This window comes from Palaemon carinicauda, chromosome 27 (assembly GCF_036898095.1).
Source record: "Palaemon carinicauda isolate YSFRI2023 chromosome 27, ASM3689809v2, whole genome shotgun sequence".
Classification (NCBI taxonomy): Eukaryota; Metazoa; Arthropoda; class Malacostraca; order Decapoda; family Palaemonidae; genus Palaemon; species Palaemon carinicauda.
Genome location: NC_090751.1, coordinates 60,330,557 through 60,351,250, shown reverse-complemented (window position 1 = coordinate 60,351,250; position 20,694 = coordinate 60,330,557). Strand labels below are relative to the sequence as shown.

The 20,694-nt window shown below is 38.7% G+C and overlaps 1 protein-coding gene across 2 annotated transcripts in view; it reads right to left on the bottom strand.

The window, feature by feature from the left end:
* The window catches only part of LOC137620739 (26S proteasome non-ATPase regulatory subunit 4-like), a 109,227-nt gene that overhangs the window by 11,099 nt on the left and 77,434 nt on the right, over window positions 1-20,694 (bottom strand). Inside the window, exon 8 of one of the 2 annotated variants that reach the window (XM_068351116.1) lies at window positions 13,882-14,094. In XM_068351116.1, coding sequence (XP_068207217.1) covers window positions 13,882-14,094 — 213 coding nt within the window. The remainder of the gene's footprint in view (window positions 1-13,881; window positions 14,095-20,694) is intronic. The other variant, XM_068351117.1, reaches the window with a different exon arrangement.

The following is a 20,694-nucleotide window of genomic DNA, read 5'->3' as shown; positions in this document are numbered from 1 at the left end:
AGAAGAGACTGCCGCCATTTTACCCCACATCGGATCGTCCGACGAGACGGGACCTGCTTTCACCAGGGCTCCGTCCCCCGGATACACACCCGCCCCCCCCCCTTCCCTGGACTGAGGACACAATCCCACTGTTAGGTAAATCAGACTCCTGGGGAAGGGCCACAGGCCGCTTCCCCGCAAGACTTACCTCGACCCCTACACTTGGTAGGGGAAGACGGCAGAAAGAGACTGTCCGACGGGACGCCGTGCGAAGCAAGGGGCGACGAGACGCTGGACTTCCTAGGGGACCGTCGAGAAGCCTTCTTCTTCTCAGTGCCGTATCGCACCCACTGCACTTCATTCCAGGACTCGCACTCCGGACACGTGGCTGTAGGAGAACACACACTGCCCCTACACGACGAACACAAGGAGCGCGGGTCAACTTCGGGCTTAGAGAGGAAAGCGCCACACGATTTGCCGGCCACAGGCCCAGGGCAACAACAGGGATGCTCCATAACGCACTAGTAATACACCGCGAGACACAGGAACACAGAGGGAAAGGATAGGGAAGCATACAAAGGGACCGCGTGAGACACAAAGGGTCACACTTGGTTATGAGACAGCGTCGGGGTGTTAATGCCGACGCGACCAAAAACTTACTGGAGATCGAGACCTGAGCAAGCATGCTCTCTGACCCCGGGTCGTCTCTGGGCGCGTATCACTCCACCAGAGAATGCCCCGCATAGAAAACGGGAGTAGGGTAAACTACACAAAATTCTGGTTGGATGGGAGATCCCAGATACTCCTAAGAAAGTAGTTCGAGGTAAGTACTCCGTGTTGGAACAATAAAAAATTAAAACGTGAAAAAAGGAAGATAATAAGCACTTAATAACGGACCGACACGATGCTCACTGGCGTCCCTCCGATGTGCTGCCATCTACCGGCATAAACAAGGAACTACGACCGACGCTTCGAGAAAATTCTACACGCATGGTCTTCGTCAGATGTTGGAGCAAGACGTCGGGTGTCGATACGAGAATTCGATCGAATGTTACGTCGGATGTTGGAACCTTTTTATCGAATAGGTATTGCAGATCTCTGTCGCACATAAGTGAAATCATGAAGCATTGCCGTTAGCGCAGTATTAATCATTTCAATACTTTCATGAAATTCAATTGCTATTCACCCCTCATTGGGAAAACAGGTTTCCATAAAAAATTATAAACTTCTATAATGATATATGTATTGTATTACCTTTAGTCTCACTAATATGCAGTGGGGAATGGTTCATTATTGTAACTGTCTCTTATGGAACAATGTATGGGACGGACAAAGTACTTTCGATGCTGGCAGGTCAATGACCAAGAACAAGGTTAGTAGGGACCATGGGTATATAAAATGGTAAAGGCATGAGGATGAAGTTAGTAATGTACTGTACATTGAATGTAATAGCCATCACAAGAAACAATCAGGATAAAAATTCAAGCACAATTACAAAATATATATGTATGAAATTTTCAATATCTAAAGTTACAATAGAGATACACTGAACTATTGTAGAGACTGAGAAAGGAGAATAAAAAACTGTAGCATCGACGGAATCAAAATATCCTAATGGCTAATAAAAACATGGTGGCTAGAGCAGGATTGTACTACTATATGCAATACAGTGATGCCTCACAACACAAAATAAATTGGTTCCATAAGGGCTTTCATAGAGTGATTTTTTCATGTAGCGAGTCTCCTTTTACATGTAATAGCCTAATTCGTTCCAGACCCTAGAAAAACACCACATTAAATAATTATAAAAATGATATTCGCCACTGAAAAGTACTGTACTTTGATCATTTAATATTAAATTAACATTAATACTCTGAAAAAGAAGTGTTTAATTAGAGCAAACAATAAAAATACAGTAACAAAAATGTGGAATATTACCTTTGGAGTGAGGCAATGTCCAAGAGAGAGCGAAGTACGGGGCGGTAGGAGGAGGATGAAAACGGTGGAAAACGTTTACGTACAAGTGGCAGAAAACATAAGCACTTAATTTTAGGAAACGCATCTACAAATGGCAGGAAATATTAACACTTAACTTTATGACAACCTTAAAATAATTTTTTTTTCTTTTTCTATCTTTTTTTTTTTTTACTTAGTTTTCTATTTTCTAAATTTAATTACACTACGTATCTTCTTCATCACTGCCACTTTTCTTTTGTTTTTTAGCTGGCGTTTGGTTTTCTTCCACCAAAGGCCTCTTACTAAAATAATTGTCCAAAGAAGTTTGTTTCTGCTTGCTTCTTAAAATTTTCCTGAAATAACTCAGGCAAACATCATTACAGTACTCAAGCGCACGACCTGTTTGAATTTTTTCTGGGTGTCTCTTTTCTACGAGAGCCACCATTTTAAAGTAGCCATCTAGACGCTCTTTAATTTCTGCTGTTGTCAGTGGGTCATCCTCTTCGGCCCCGCTGTACTCTTCCTGAACGGTGTTCACTCGCATGGCCTCCAACTCCTTCAGGTCATCCGTCGTAAGTTTCTCTTGGTGCTCCTGGATAAGCTCATCAATGTCGGCCTCATCAATTTCCAAACCCATGGACTTCCTGAGTGTAACGACCTCGACCTCGGCAACTTCAGATTGAGTATCAGGCTCAGGATCGTCAACATTTTCAGAATCGTCTTCAGTTTGGTCTGCGTGGAAGCCCTCGAAATCAGGTACGGAGACGGCATCAGGCCACAGCTTCTTCCAAGCAGAGTTCAAGGTGCACCTCGAAACCTCAAGCCAAGCTTTATCGATCATTTTCAGTCATATGACAATATCAAAATGCTCCTTCCAAAATCGAAACTTCTCTTGAAGAGATATTTCGTGTAGAGTTTCTTAAAGTTTGAAATCACTTGCTGGTCCATGGGCTGGAGGAGAGAGGTGGTGTTCGGTGGAAGATAAAGAATCTTGATGAAGGAATATTGTGGTGCAATATCTTCATGGAGGGAAGGAGGGTGAGCAGGGGCATTATCCAGCACCAGCAGGCCTTTTATAGGGAGGCGCTTCTCTTCCAAATACTTTGTCTCACCAGCACGAACTGCTGCTGGGGCTGAGGTTTAGCGGGGGACGCATGTCTCACCTGAGAGACAGGCACTGCCTGAACCACAGGTTAAGGTTGGGAAGCCTGAAATGGGAGAAACCGTCAAGCCCTTTTCCTCAACTGCAGGTTAGCCAAGTCAAACTTCCTCTTAGGGACAAGACCCCACCTCACCCGAGAAGTCTGATTGACTCGAGCTGCCTCACTGAGAACCGCATTGACCATGTCTTCAGGGAAAAGATCTGCCCCCCCAGAGAGGCTCAAATCCTGCCACATCAATCATGTGTTGATTGCCATCTTTTCCTTGGCGGCAAAGAACCATTGGCATCTGTCAGCGGTTCACCTAGAGGGCGTCAGAAACGTCGTAGCCGATGCCCTATCTCGGATGACTCCCTTAGAATCGGAATGGTCCCTAGACCATCAGTCGTTCCGTTGGATTTCCCAGCAGGTTCCAGGTCGACCTCTTCGCCACGAATGCCAACCACAAACTCAAATGTTACATAGCCCCAAACCTGGACCCTCAGGCTTATGCTATGGACACCATATCTCTCGACTGGAACACCTGGCAGAGGATCTACCCGTTTCCTTCGCTCAACATGTTGATGCGAGTTTTAGACAGGCTTCGGTCTTTCCACGGTCAAGTGGCCCTTGTGGCTCCCAACTAGCCGAAGAGCAATTGGTTTCCTCTCCTAGCGGAGCTGGGTCTCCAGCCTCGACGGCTCCCCAACCCATTGCTGACTCAAACAGTACAAACTCGCAGTGTGTCAGCTTCTTCAGGAATTCTGAGTGCCCTAACTTTATGGACTTCATGAAATTTGCTGCTCAGAAGGATGCTACTATCGATCCTCTTAACACTTTGTTCCGGGAATCGGATAAGAGAGATTCTACCCTTCGGCAGTATGATTCTGCTGTTAAGAAGTTGGCAAAGTTTCTGAGGGATTTGGATGTTAGGACGATGACTCCCAATCAAGCAGTTACCTTTTTTCGAACTTTGTTTGAAGGAGGTTTAGCTGCAAGGACCATTACCACGATTAAGTCCACCTTGAAGAGAATTTTTCAATCCGGGTTCAATATTGATCTTTCAGATTCGTACTTTATATCCATTCCCAAAGCTTGTGCTAGACTGAAGCCAGCAACTCGGCCTACTGCGGTTTCTTGGTTTCTCAATGATGTCCTTAAATTGGCTTCTGACACTGATAATGATTCTTGCTCGTACATAACGCTCCTTCGGAAAACGTTATTTTTGTTGAGTTTGACTTCTGGGGCTAGAATATCTGAGCTATCAGCTTTATCAAGAGATCCAGGCCACATTGATTTTCTTCTGTCTGGGGAGGTCTTACTCTCGCCGGATAGACGGTTCTTAGCTAAAAATGAGGATCCCCAGTCTAGATGGACCCCGTGGAAAATTGTTCCACTTACTCAGGATCCTTCCGTGTCCTGTTTACACTCTCAAAGATTACTTGCGTAGAACTTCTACTAGATCTTCAGGTCCTTAGTTTATTCGGGAACGTGGCGGAACTCTTTCCCTGAAAGGGACTTGGCAGCAAATGCTTTATTTTATTAAACAAGCCAATCCTCTCTCGGTTCCTCATGCCCATGATGTCCGGGCTGTGGCAACCTCAGTTAGTTATTTCCATCACATGAATTTTGAAGATTTGAAACGATACACCGGTTGGAAATCTCCTACAATCTTTGAATGTCACTATTTAAAATCCTTGGAGGTCCTTAAATTTGCGACAGTGGCGGCTGGGAGTATAATTCCTCCGGATATAGAAGAACCATTGTAACAAGGTCCCATTTTCTTTCCCCCTTTTTTCTTTTTGATCTTATCTCCTTATAACGAGCGGGTTTATCCTGCCTTGCCTACTCCCCTACCGTCCTTTGTTGTAATTTTGTTTTACATCCTAACCTCAGTTTACACTATGATTTGCATTTGTAATTTTATTTGTTGTAATGGCGTTTTCATTTTGAGAGTTTACCCAGTATATCTGTCTGTTTTGTATACCTTGTGTTTGATGTTTGTAGATATTTTTATCAAACTCTCTTTTTGCATTATATATTTTTGGTTTCAGTCCCTTATGTTTAACTCTTCCCAGGCTTGAACCATTTCTCTGTTATGATTTCACGGAGCGACACAGGTCGAGCCCAGAAAAGGGATTTTGACGAAAGAAAAATCTATCTCTGGGCGAGGAACCTGTGTCGCCCAGTGAACCCACCCTTTTCCTTTTTCCCTCACCCTGGCTGGTCCAAGCTTCGGGTGGTGGGAGGAATGAAGTTAGGGGATGGGGAGATGTAGGAGTGGAGTGGAATAGTCGTAGTAGGAGGCAACAGAGGGGTGTAGGACGGCAACCCGTTGTTCCGGGGGATGTTGATAAAGGAAAGGTCTAATTGGTGAGGGACCTATGGTCGTGGTTCAATCACGCCCCAGTTTTCTATACCGACACTCAAAGAGTGAGCGAGCTAGGTTCATTCCTGGCATTCCATGCATCTCTTTTTCTCTGGTCTATTCAGCAATAATTATGCCTTAGAAATGGTGCTAGAGGAGCATTTCACTGGGCGACACAGGTTCCTCGCCCAGAAATAGATTTTTCCTTCGTCAAAATCCCTTTTCACAGTCGGGCCAAAACAAATATTTATCCACTCGATAAACAATTGTCTTGTTACCCAGGCTTTTCCATTAGCCCTCCCCTACACGTTTAGATTTTCCTTAATGACTTTGTGGGTCATGAAGGCTCAAGGAGTATCGGAGTGATACACCAGCAGGGGTTTCACCTTGCAATCCTCACTGGCATTTGGGGCATTTGCACAGAGTGCAAGAGTAAGCCTGTCCTTCATAGGTTTATGCTCTGGTAGCCTCTTTTCTTCTGCCGTGATGTACGTTCGACGAGGCATTTTATTCCAAAAAAGCCCAGTCTCGTCGCAATTGAAGACTTGCTGGGGACTGTAGCCTTCCTGGACAGTCAACTCGTTGAACGTCTTGACAACGGCTTCAGCCGCTTTCGTGTCCGAGCTAGCAGCCTCCCCATGACGCACCACCGAATGAATGCCTGAGCGTCTCTTAAATTTTTCAAACCACCCACAAGAAGCCTTGACCTTTTGGGGGTTCCTGCTTCGATGTTCCTTCTCCTGCGTCGGCTTCGGCCTGAGCATACACGAGATAACCGAAAATGGCGCTGGCTTTCTGGCAGATTATCGCTTCGGTGATAAGGTCTCCAGCCATTTCCTTTATCCAGACAGGCAGCAATCTCTCCATCTCATCGTGGAGGTGGCTCCTCTTTCTGGAGAAAACTGTTACACCCTTAGAAGGTGTTGCTGCTTTGATAGCTTCCTTCTGCTTCAGGATCGTTCCTATCGTAGATGGATTTTGGCCATACTGTATTCCTTCGCAAGCACACTTAACCGCATGTAGGCCTTGTATTTCTTGATTATTTCCATCTTAATCTCCATGGAAAGCATCATCACCCTCTTTCCCTTAACATCAGCGACTTTCTTGGGACCCATGGCTAATGATGTACCATAAGTATCACACACGATAACAATACGTACAGTAACATTATTACGAAAGCGAAATCACAAAAGTTAATGCGTACGATACTGCTGCCGGAACGAAAAGACATAAGAACACCAATGCGTAGATGCACGATGGAATACATACAGTAGAGTAGATGTCGACCAATAGGAGAGCAGGATCTCATGGTGGTAACTAGCATCCGAGTAGGGAGATAACCAATGGGAACGCAGGAGGATGGTAGCGAGTTTACGGGCTGGCGGCACGCGAATTTTAGAATCTGTCTCGGATATGGCTGGGCTCAGTACCGCCTTTCGTTGTCCGAAACATTTTTCGTGATACGAGTCGTAAAATTCTTGGCATCTTCTTAAAGCTAAAATTTCGTAGCTAGAGGTTTGACTGTAGTGTAAAAATATGGTTACTGAGAAAAATATCTTTAGAAAAGATGCAACAATTAAATGCCAGGATTCTTAGTTCAAGTGCAGTGGGATGTTCATATTATAAAACAGGAAGTGGTAGCAGAGAGAGTGTGGACACAAATCTCACTGCTAACTCTTATTGGAAAAAAATTCTGATGCATATAAAGATAACGAATTTCTATTTTCTTAAATTACTTTAAAAACCAAAATTTTCCTTGGTGGCAAGCTTGTTTTTTCATTGTAGCAGAATAATTAGCTAGTGATTGGATAAAGGGGTTGGAAATCTGCCCATTCACCTGGGAATACACCTTCACTTCTCTCTTCGGAGACCATAAAAATTGAAGGGTCAAGAAGTGGGTTTATGATAAAAGACTCCAATTTGTATATATACATATAGCACAGTAGTACCTTTTTTCTATGTTGGCTAACCCCAAAATGGGGGGAAGTGCCTTGGTAACAGACAGACCTAGCTTTATGGGTAACTTTGAAAATAAGCAAATCGGGATATGAGCATACTAATTAGAATTGGCTTATAAATGTTCCATCATATGAGCATTTTTTCTGCCCAAGTACTGTATTAACGAGACTAACATCCAATGCACAAAGTTGCATGGGTGTAATGAAATACAGTACTATATGTAAGTTTCAAATGAATAAGCTTCAAATGTTACCATGCTAGCCAGTATATCTTAGGAATCCATGTTTGCCAACGGTTATATAAGCGGATGATCAACTTGGTGGAATAACTAGAACTTTGGGTGTGGAGGAAATGCCCTTCTAAATCTCAATGAAGACACTGGCAGCAGGGTGACGGATTGGGTTTTAGACGATCAACAAGATGTCTTTTCGGCTTTTACTCCTGATGCCTGGCAGATGATCTTACTAGAATTAGTATGGACCAGCAGGGGCACTTGCCTTACTTAGATAGGTGCTGCATATCAGAAGGAACTGGTAATCCTTTGATGAATTTAGCCAGTGAATCCTCTTTGGATTTAGTCAGTCTATGGAAAGCAAAAATGGCAGAATGGCCCAAGTCCTGGCCGTAGAGGGGTGACAAGAATCTCCAGGTTTTTAAATACTAAAGACAAATTGAAAATTGGTAATTGGAAAGTTAGAACCCTGAATCAGATTGGGAAGTTACAGCAAGTAATGAATAAATTTATGAAATATAGTTAGGATATCTTGGCCGTAAGTGAAACACGTTATAAGGGGATTGATTGGGAAATCTTAGACCAAATGGAGTTGGAAAATAAGAGGTACGAATGATGTCACCAAGAGCAGAAAAGGCATTAATGGAATGGAGAGCTGTAAACAGTAGATTGTTACTTTCAAAGTTTAAATCAAAGCAGTGCAATATAACATTATAGTTTTCTATGCACCAACAAATTATTCCCCTGGAGAGAGGCCGATGAATAATGTGAATAACTGCAGAGTGCAATTGGTGAGATCCCAGAGATATGTGATAGGTGACTTAAATGCTAAAGTTGGAAGGAATAAAGCAAGGTATAGAGAATGTGATGTGTTGAGGGTCTTGGCAAAGTTGCAAATGAAAATTGGACACACTTTATAAGTTATTGTTCAACAAACAATCTTGTTATTGGAGGTACTCTTTCACCACAAGGACATCCACAAATATACATGGACTTCACCATGTAACAATTACAAAAATCAAATAGATCACAAGCCATTTACAAAGAGAGAAGGAGGACTCCGAGAAATTTAAGAAGCTATGGAGATCCAGATATTGGTAGTGATCACCAGCTCCTCATTGCCACACTGAAATTAAAACTGAAAGCATCCAACAGAGATGTAGATAGAATACCTAGGTTTGATACAACTACGCTTCTAGAAGATGAGAACAGAAAAAAAAACCTTTGCAATTGAATGTAGGAATTGATTTGCAGTCTTAGAAGCTTTAAAAGACAAAGAGCAGACAGTTTATGAAGAATGGTGTGATATTAAGAACATACTGTACATCAGTCAGTTGGTAGTGAAGTTTTGGGGACATGCAGTTACGAGGAGAAAACCATGGATATCAAATGATACTTGGGATATTATAAAAAGGAGACAGAGACAGAAATTGAATGTTGAAAGTTTTGAGGAAGTAATGAAAATTACAAGGTAGAGCATGCGAAGTCCTCCAGTATTGATAGTGAAGTCAAAAGAAAAGCCAGGAAAGGCAGGAGAGAATATTTAAACAGGAAAGCAGATGAGGCTGACAAAGGTATGAATTTGGGGCATGGCTATGGTATAAGAATTGCTCACAGAATAATTAATGAAATCTCTACTGGGGCAAACAAGAGGAAGAATATACCCATAAAAAAGAGAGAGGGGTCTGTTATAACAATAGAAGATGAAGACAGGCAACGTTGGATGAAACACTTTAGTGAGGTCATAAATAGGAGATATGAAGGGAATAATTTGATTGATATACTTGAAACTGAGGAAGACACTGATGTGTCCATGAAAGAATTCAGTGTGTTTGAAGTTGAAGCTATCATTAAAGCACTCGAGATGAAAAGTCCCTGGACACAATGGAATAACTGACGAGATGGTACTGGCTGAAAATGAAGAGACTCCCAGAATACTTATAAGATTATTTTGTAGAATGTGGTGTGGAGGCAAAACCTAATGAATAAGAATTGGTAATGTTATGTAAATATGTTTGTGGTAGCTCAAGTCCAACTGATTACCGCCCAATTTCCATAACTCCATGATCATCTACAGTTTTTGAACGACTTCTGGCAAAACGTCTTAATAGGTTTGTTGAAGGTGATCATCTACATCCTAGTTTGGTTTGCATTAAAGCCTTGGAGCATGTGATGCTCTCTTACAATCTCAAATGGAACATTGGCCTTGATTTTAGTGCTGCCTTTGACCATTTTAATCATGAGGGGCTTGTTTTCAAACTCAAACAGTTAGGAGTGGGTGGGTCATTTCTTAGCATTATTATTTAATTTTTAAGTAATAGATCTCAAATAATTGTTGTTGCTGGGCATCATAGTGAGTATAGGAATGTGATATCTGGTGTTCCACAGGGTAGTGTTCTTGACCCATTACTTTTCATACTATAAACACATATCATGTGGTTTGGCCTTGAAAACAAGCATGTTGCATATGCAGATGATGCTACTCTCTCTGCATCAATTCCATCTCCTGAATGTAGATCTGGGGTTGCTGAATCCCTTAATAGAGAGAGATATCTGAATAAAATTAGTGCATGATGCAAATTAGGGGGTATGAAGTTGAATCCTAACAAAACTCATGACTGTAAGTAGGTCAAGGATAGTGGCTCCTCAACATACCGGATCTCAGTATTGATAATGTTTCTTTAACTTTGTATGACTTAAAATTTTAGGTGTGATTCTCGACAGCAGATATACTGTACTTTTAAAAACACATTAGGTCTGTGGCTTCTTCAATTGCACAAAAAATTGGCATATTAAGAAAGTCTTTTAATACTTTCAGTGATCAATTTATTCGGATGAAGTGTTTTAATTCTTTCATACTACCTTGTTTCAAGTATTGTTCTCCCGTCTGGTCTTCTGCTGCTGATTCTCATCTTAATTTGTTGGACAAACTTACGGTCTATTAAATTTCTTATTCCTAATCCCAATACAGTATTAATCTTTGGCACCTTCATTCAATTAGTTTATTATGCATGTTGAATAAGAATTTTCAGAATTCTGACTACCATTTACATTCAGATTTTCCAGGACAGTTCCATCCTGTTCGTAACACTAGGCATGCAGTTAATTTTAATAGTAAGGCCTTCTCCATCATAAGGTTCAATACTACACAGTATTCTAGAAGTTTTATTCCAGCTGTGACCAAGTTGTGGAATGATCTTCCTAATCGGGTAGTTGAATCAGTAGAACTTCCAAAGTTCAAACTTGCAGCAAATGTTTTTTTTTTTTGTTGAACAGGCTGACATGAGGCTTTTTATAGTTTATATATGACATATCTGTTTTGATGTTACTGTCTTTGAAATAATTTACTGTTATTTCTTTCTCACCATTATTTATTTCCTTATTTCCTTTCCTTACTGGGCTATTTTTCCATGTTAGAGCCCCTGGGCTCATAGCATCTTGCTTTACCAACTAGGGTTGTAGCTTGGCTATGAATAATAATAATAGTATAAAAAATAACAAAAATAATAGTAAGTGGTGATGAAAACATTTATACCAGAAATATCAGGGGTATCAAAAGATGCAATACAAATCAACTATCATACAATTTTTTTGAATTGGTTGAAATCATTACTGAGAAGGATTAGTTTGATAACCAGCGTCTAGAGTATCGGTATTGGAGTTGGAGATTTGCGAGCTTAGATCAGTCACCATGGTTATCACAAATTTTGTCTGTTTGAATTATCTTTGCATGGTTAATATATTTTATTGTATCAGTAATGTATTTCTATCATGCGAATGTCAGATTTTAGTCCAAATGGTCAATCAACCCACTTTAACCACCAAGCAACTACTTACACCCTCCAGGGTCCCATCTACCATTTTGGGGACCTCTGGTCTATACACATCATTCTTGCAGAAAAGAGACTTCCCACTGGCATGTTGCTAAACAGCAAGATAGGCATACTCTAACTCATCTCCTGAACTCATATATCCACTCCATTTCCAGTCAATAGGAAAATATCATATTTGAAAAAGATTATGCACATACAGTATAATAACGCAAAGTGAAGCTACTTAACGCAAAAAAAAAAATAACTACATGACTAAAAAAGAGAAAGTAAACTATTAACATCCAAACAAACCCTTTTAAAACTTAAATAAAATTGATTAATTGATTGATTATGAATTATCTGGCATCCTGACATCTAAGGTCACTGACGGCAATATTTGTTATAAATAAATAAACAAATGGTAATTAATTTTACACCAATAAAAGTAAACACATCCTTATAACAGTTAGATAGCTTTCAGAAGTCTTGCTTCTGAAATAAATCTAAAAATACCACTAGTATGATACGACACATCATGTCCGAGAATCTTGGTAAGGATAAGACTGCTATCCTCACCTTGAGCCTCAAACAGATGTCTATTTCTTCCAGCACTACAAGTGGGGCATTCGATCAACAAATGTCTCACTGTCCAGGGTACCAAATAGTCGTCGCAATATGGTTGGAGTTGGCCATTTAGAAGAAACTCGTGTGTAAACCGAGCGTGACTAATGCGGGGACGACAAAGAGACATCTCCCACTTTCTGGGCATCATGTTATACCTCCAAAGAGATAAGACATTTGTTATTTCTCACATTTTATTGCCATCTAGACTACCCAATGCTGTTGCCAACTATTATAAAACAATTTCTTGATGGTAAGTAGGAAATCATTACAGGAAAGGGGATGCCTTCTTGGTAGCAACTAGGATGCAGCATTCTTATACCTACCGTATGTCAACTTTTACAACTACCATTAATCTGTTGCTTCCTGTCAAACTCAAGATTTCGTCTCCACGCCTACATTGTTAATTTTCATACAAACATGGAATCTTTTGTTACTTAAATAGAATTTCGGTTATCCCCACTTCAACACCTGCATTTCCACACATTGCCCAGGTGTATTCCCGCGAGATCACTCCGCTACCATTGCCCTCTAAAATACCCAATTGTAGAATAAATCCTATTGTTAAACGCTTACCAACTGCACTCCACACTATTCATATCTTAAGACATTGACCAATGGCCCCACTTGTTGACCAGCACCTATGCCTATTGTTGAAACAGTTGCGACTCTTGGACCCGCAGGGTAATTAACATACTTCCCTGAGTGTTAAGGCCCTCCCAGGCTTATATAGAGTTTAGGCACCTGCATTAATGTTTTCTTCATTTCTAAACAAATTTAACACCTGCATTTCCACACCCTCTCTCTCTCTTCACTTCCACTCTTGGCAGAAACTACCCAGTACACTATTTTCCCGGACCAACCACCCCTTGGATCTTCTTGGCCAATTACAAACTTTTAAGGTGGGCCTCACAGCTTCACCCTGCTGACCTCTTAGAGGATGGATTCTGACCCCTTCAATGTCCCTCCCACATGACCCGTGGAGGGAGACGACCTGCATTTACGCTATCAGAAGTCTTTGGCTGGTGGCCATGAAAAGTTTTAATGGATGGCTCCAAGAAGACTGAGACTGGGGCCAGAGTTCAACCTACAAGCCCTTGCTCTGCCCTTAAAATCAATCTAACTAGTCCCACCTAAATTATATGGATTTAAACAGGGTTCTTGTGTTTATTTTTCCTGTCGTCTGTGTTAAAATCTTGTAAATAGAAGGAAAAGTTGAAACTAACAATTTGTTATTGTTATACTCCATTTAAAGAAGAAAACCAGTAAATAAATTTTGGACTATTCCTCCACAGGAGATTCATGAGAGTTAACTACTGATTAAAATCACGTAAAACACACCCATGGTCCTTCAAGCTTAGTACTGCAAAATCCCCCGAGGTATAGCCGCACAGCGAACTAGGAGTTACTAGACAAAACGCATAAGTGATATGCAAGCACTTGTGTGCAGCCTAGACCCTTGATCAGAGAAAGAAATTATCCTCTCGGTCTATAAAACGTAGTCAGTCCTAAGGGTGTGTCGGCTCATTAGAAAGAACATTTTAGTCATACTGGGATTCTTTCAAATCTTGATTGATGAAAAGTATGGTGAAATTGAGATTTCCCCTAAAAGCCTTTACAGCAGATTAGATTTTATGCTCCAGAAAGTACAGTGTACCAAGGAGTGGGTGGGAATTATGACCAAAGAGCATCTAAAGGTACCGAAAACCTTCATCTGGAATAAAAAAAAAAAACTGCAGTTTGACAGCTGGTAAATGATTAATCACTGAAAAGGCAATATATAATTAAAAGGGTTGTAAAAAAATACAAACTTACTACAATCTTGCATAGATATCTGCATAGCATACGCAATCTGCTCCTCTTCAGTCATAGCTGAAAAGTCTGGGACAGGGGCAGCAGAACTTGTGGTTGTGGTTCCAGAGCTAGCGCTCCCAGTTGTGGCACTGCTGGGTTGGGTACCAGATCCATCTGCCATAGACATTGCAAGGGCTTGCTCCAACATCTCATCTTCAGACTGTCCACCCCCTGCTAAATAGAAAAATATCAATTAGAGAAAATACAAGATGTCCAACAGTTTCAAGTAATTCTGAAAAAAAAAAATAGTATTAATTCAAAATTACCCGACAAAAGGTGCGGGCCTTTTTAACACTATTAACCTATACTGGCCATAAGCCATTAAAAGTTGCCTTCAAAAGAAATGAAGATCCCTATTACCCATGGTATCAAAAAAATAGTATTGGTCGTCCCCCCCCCCCCCAAACAGTAAAATGCCTGAACAAAGTTGATTACATAGATGGATGATGAATAACCATTATCAACCATTTCAAACAATGTAGGCCTAAGTGTTATCACATGCATGAGAGGTTCTGGATCTAAATTATGGTAAAAGCTTTTCAAAATAAGTCACAATAAAATGAGAAGTAGAGGGTTATATGAAATCATAAATCATGAGATTGTTAGATTATGGATTACTGGAAAAAGCTAGCAGAATGTGCACAACTTTTAAAGATAAATACTATATATCAACACAGTAATGCAATATTAAGGTACAATAGGGCCCAAAAATATGCAAGAATTTGGTCGATCAACGACCCCGCATAAATGGAAAATCGCAAATTTCGAAACAAACGACTGACAGAAATAATCCACTAGGGCCATGGCAACCAGCAACTTGCCTATTCAAAAGTGTTTACTGCCCATTTCCAATACTTTCTATGTACTATACTGTATTCTTTTATAATATTAAATTGTTCTTGTAAATAAATCAAACATTTAATATACTTTAAAGTTCTAATAGCTTGAAAAAAGTTAAAATTACAACCAGGATGAGTGTAAATACAGTATATTTCCCATTATAACAAGACCTAAAATACAGACAAATTTTAATAAGTTTGTCATATCTATTGTATAAACCATCACTGTATAGAATAGCTTTTGTTGTATCATTGAAAATCCAAAATTATCAAAATAAAGGCGATATTATACGTGTTTCCTAAACATACCAAAAAGCACAATAAAAAACGACAACCAATGTTTTGTTTCCGTTTCCCTCTGATCATAACGAAGAAACGAACGCATTTACACATCTGTATGTTGGTTAGTTTTTGTTTCGACAGTTATCTTACCAAGTATTAATTATATGATGATTTTGTTATTACCAATGTTGTTCTACTTAATTTTTCTTAGAACTTTGAAAAAAAATTAAATGAATGCCATTTATATAATGTTTTTTTTAAAGACGCCGCCTGAAACGGAAACCTTCCATTTGTTTACTGCTCCATCTTCCATTATAATAACAAACTAACGCATTAAACACGAATGATCAAAGTGATAACTAATGATATTAAAAGCTTTCAGTAAATATTATGTTATCACAAATATTTTACTTATCGTATCCATATAAATTCCTACATACAAAGGAAAGCAGGAAATTTTTTCTTTTTTTTACGTTTAATCAACAATAACAAACTTCCGCTAATGACAGAATGATAATTACAATAATTCTAAACTGTTACAAAAGATGATTGTCCATTCCTAATTCCCATATCCAAAATACTTTTCCTAACTTTAGTTATAAGTTAACTTGTACCCACTTCAATTATGAAACCATCTGAAAAAAAAAGTAAAAGAAGAAAGTACTAGGCCGGTTTTTAGAGTCACTGAACAATTAAGTTACTGCTAAAACCTTTGATGTAACAGAGATAGTGTGAGATTGGAGAAAGTAAGGAAAAATAAATCATGACTGATTTTTAATATAACTGAAACTTTGCGAAGCAACGAAGAATTTATATGTTTGAGAGAGAGAGAGAGAGAGAGAGAGAGAGAGAGAGAGAGGAGAGAGAGAGAGAGAGAGAGAGCCGCGTTTTTGTTTCTTGTACCACCTGAAGCGGGGAATTGATCGCCAAAGCTAACAATAGTCATGTTAATTTCATTCTTAAACTCAGGTTGCCATATGTGAACTAAGATTTTATTTCTTACATAGAGAGAGAGAGAGAGAGAGAGAGAGAGGAGAGAGAGAGAGAGGAGAGAGAGAGAGAGAGAGAGAGAGAGAGAGAGAGAGAGAGAGAGAGAGAGAGAGAGAGAGAGAAAGAGAGAGAGAGAGAGAGAGAGAGAGAGAGAGAGAGAGAGAGAGAGAGAGAGAGAGAGAGAAAGAGAGAAATTTGAGATTTTCTGGCATCAAATCAATCAATTTCTCTCTCTCTCTCTCTGAGAGAGAAAGAAAGGTTTTTATAATTATACTGTGTACTATATAAAACAAATCTTTGTAAAGCAATTCTATACTGTTTAAAATATGACAAAATATTGCTGAATCGTTACCGAAGTTTAGGCTATTCACTGGCGATAGACGAACCCAGCCTGTGTGTGAAAACCTTGAACACCCGAAGGGAAAAATAAAGCTTTTATGTATACTGTACTAAACAAAAATAATGCTTTGATATACCATCATTAACACTACCATTAAAATTATCAAAGGTTAGAGAAAGATAAAGATTGCCGAGAACGTAAACACAATTCTGTTTACATTCTGTCAGCTGGACTCGCATAGTTAAAGTTTATTTCATTGTTGATGTGGAATTTTGTCCCTAATTAGGATATTTATTATGAAATTATGTTGATAAGATGTAAGGTTAATATCGTTTTGTAACATTTATCAAACACCGTATTTAAGGCTTCCAATATACTTAAAAAGACAATAGATTTTATATATTTTGTAGTGCTTGACTCGCAGACTTTGAACAGCTTCGCAGATACAGAAAATTTATTTTTGAAAAACAGTGACCGCATAAATGGGGAATCGTAAAATTCAAACACTCATAATTCGGGACCGTACTGTATACATAACCGAGACCATTTTGAGCTTCAAGGCATCAAAAGGACACATACTGTAATAAACTAATACTATGCATCACATTATTAAACAAATGTGAGGGAGAGATACAATGTAATTTCATGTATTATTCTGTGTTCTAGCAAAGCACAACATTTCTTGTATAATACACTAGCTATGAATACAAAACATAAGACAAAAAAATTAAGGAAAAAAACAGAAACCAACTTCATAAGTTGAAAAAAAAAGCAGCGATAAAATATGAGGAAGAATAAATGTTAATTTTGACTGCTTAACCCTTCGCGTTTCCCAGGATTGAGTGCGTTTATAAATTTCAGGTTAAAAAACAAGTAGTCATATCTATATAATAAAAGATTAAATTCAAGATAGAGAAAAATCAAAGAGTTAAGAAATTTATTTTCATCTAAAAGCAACCCTAAAGTTCTCAATCATGGAAAGTTCAAGATAAAAAACACTCAAATCTGGTTTACTGCCAAATTATAGTGTATAGTGTAAGCTCATCACTGAGAAGAATTGCTTCAATTTTTAACAAGATGTTTTAGGGAGCAAAGCACCCCACTCTCAGTAGCAGTTTGGAGACTCATCAACATCGATATGAAGTTGTGCATGTTTATTCTTAATGATAGCACAAATGGGGTGGGAGCTTTGCTGATTTGATTGCAAGGTTAACCAAAGCTCAGGCAGGTTACACACCAACAATCATAGCCTAGGATCACTTCAGGATATTTTATTAACACAAAACTCATTTAGTGTGTACAATACTGTATTATGGTATATAGCACCAATACCTATAACCAATAGAAACTACCGTATTTAGGTAGTGAATTTACCCTTTCAAGAAAGTAGGCTAACATACTGAAAATTCATGCTCTATAGGCTTAATTTTTGTGGTCTAAGCACCAAGATTCATAACTTTACAGAAGTTTATGTATGTATGTTCAAATATAACATCATCATCATCAACTGTGACTAATCCAGTGCAGAACAAAGGACTACGACATGTCCTTCCACTCGCATCTGTTCAAGGTGTTTTTTTGCCAGTTACACGGGCAAATTTTCTTAGCACGTCAATCCATCTTCTACTCTTCTTTTGCAATCTATAGGGACCCATTATGTTATTATTAATGTCCATTTATCATTTGTCCCTCTCATTTTATGTCCTGCCCATCCATTTCTTTTACTCTAGTGTTATTCCTATCATTATTCATTCCATAGCTCTTTGAGTTGTAACTAGCTCATATTTTGCGGCTTTAGTAAGGCTCCAAATTTCTGTTGCATAGGTTAATACTAGCAGGAACATCTGATTACATACTTTTCTATTTTAGAGAAAGTGGCACTTTACATTACATATGATTTTGTTAACCAAAAACTATCCATCCCATCCTTATCCTTCTTTTTAATTTTGGTTTCATCTCCTGGGGAAATACTTACTGCCTGACCAAAGTATGTATATTCATTAACTATCTCTAGAGGTTCGTTCATAACCAATACTGTATTTATCCTCTCTGCATTTCCATTGAACATTATTTTAGTTTTACTCATTCACTTTCAGTCCTACATTTCTGCTTTTCTATTCAAATCTTCTATCATCTTTCGCAATTCCTCCTATGATTCACTAAACAGAACTGTAATCAGGTATTCCTTATTAATGTTAATTCTTACATTTTGCCAATGGAAATCTTTAAAAACTTCTAGGCACGCTGTGAATAATTTAGGAGATGGGGGTCTCCCTGTCTTGCTCCTTTTTCAATAAGAACTTTCTCACTATATGTAGTTTTAAGAGTGCTGTACTTCCCGAATAGAGATCTTCAAGTTTTCAAGATTCATCTATTCCATTCCTTTGAAGGGTTTCCAATACTACTGAAGTTTTGACTGAATCAAAAGCTTTCTCATAGTCTATAAACGCCATACCTAGTGGTTTGTCATACTCTCTTGATTTTTCTATTAGCAGTTTCTATTTGGCCTAATATGATCTTTGTACATATCTTATACATTACAGAGAGTAAACTAATTAGGCAGTAATTTTTCAGGTTTTTTGTGTGTTTTTTTGTAAATTGGTATAATGATAGTTTTTCCAAGCTGTAGGTATAGAGCATTCTTGCAGAAATTTTGTTTAAAAATAAGCTAGTTTTACTATGATATCTCTTCCATTCATTATCAAATCACTTGTTAGCCCATCTGCTGTTTGCCTCTTTTCATGCCTTTTAACCCTGGAAAGGTATGATGGGTCGTACGCGACCCCTACAGCATTTTCAAAACCTGTTTTTCCCCATAAATCATCAGCTGTCTCGAATATGGAAGTGATCGACCTGCAAGGGGTGACTAGTCTACATGCCATTGTTTGCTTTAGGACTGATTTTCGTCTAACTTCCCTCCTTCCCCGTTTTTTTACCCCCCCAGGGGTCGACCTCGACCCTGACATACCCTTATAGGGGTAAGTGATCAAACAGCAAAGTTATTACATAATTATAAATTGTCGAACAGTGTTGATACATGTTTGGTTCTTTATAGTTGGAAAGTGTGGGCGGATGGTGTGTCTACCCCTTGCATGACATTGGTTTTGGCTTAGATGCCATATATTGCCATGAGGTCCATTTTCCCTCAAATGCTAATTTCTGACTGTTTTCCATTTTTTGCAAATTTGATTTTTTTCTATTTATTTTGAATTTATCTTCAATAATGGCCAGCAGGCAGTATTCCCTCGGCATGGATGTCATCAACACACTTCTAATGGAGTTAAAAAGAGAAGTTGATGATAATATGGAGTTTGCAACCCCATTCTTCATTTCAAGTGGTAGATTGGGCTGTAAGAGTTGTTGCGGTCTGCGGCCATTTTGCTGACATACCCGAAAGGTAAGTTGGCATATCTCTATATATTCTTGTTCTGTATAGAATTCGTGATATTTTGGTATATTTTAATGCATAAATATCATATTTTATAGGAGATACAATGATTTTCATAAGAAATTTACATTGTGAAACTAGGCCGTCAAAAAATGACCTTTAGATTTCGCCCCTGATATAACAGTAAATCACATCTTAGTGCACATTTTATTATGTATTTCTGTTCTAGGATAATATGAGTTTATTCTAAAAAAAAATTAGCCTCTTCCTATTTCATTTGGGTACCCCAAAAAATTCATGAAATTTGGACAAATATTTTTGGCCAAAAAAAAGTTACCCTTTTTTTCTCATTTCAGATCTTGACTTCTATGGATCCAACTCATTTCCAGCAATTACACGCTGTTGCTTTGCCATCTAAGAAGGTGTCCCTAAAGGTATTTATATGTATATGTATATTTCTATTTTTTGTGAATATTTACGTCGTCTTTTTTTTTGTATACTTAAATTTTTAATATATTTCCAATAAATAGTTATTTCGTAGATGGGTATCATTTAAATTTTCAGTAGTTTTTAGCATTCTTTGAAGTATTTTTAGCAAGTCAAACAATACAGATTGATGCATAACTAAATTTTTCCTGAATTTTTTTCGGAGTCGGGGTCGCGCGCGACCGAGTATACCATTAAAGGGGTGTCCGAGTAGCGTGCCTATCCAGGGTTAATGCCTTTACTTCTCCCACTGTTACTTTTGGTACCGGCTCAGGCATTTCATTATTTCTATTATCAAATTTATTTCTTATTTCACTAAAGTATATTATTGTATAGAAATCCTCCTCAATTTTTAACCCTCCGTCTCTTTTGTTGATATTTTCTTTTTCATCCATTAAAGTAAACATCCGTTGGCGCTGTTCCAAGTCATCCTTTCATCAATTTGATAC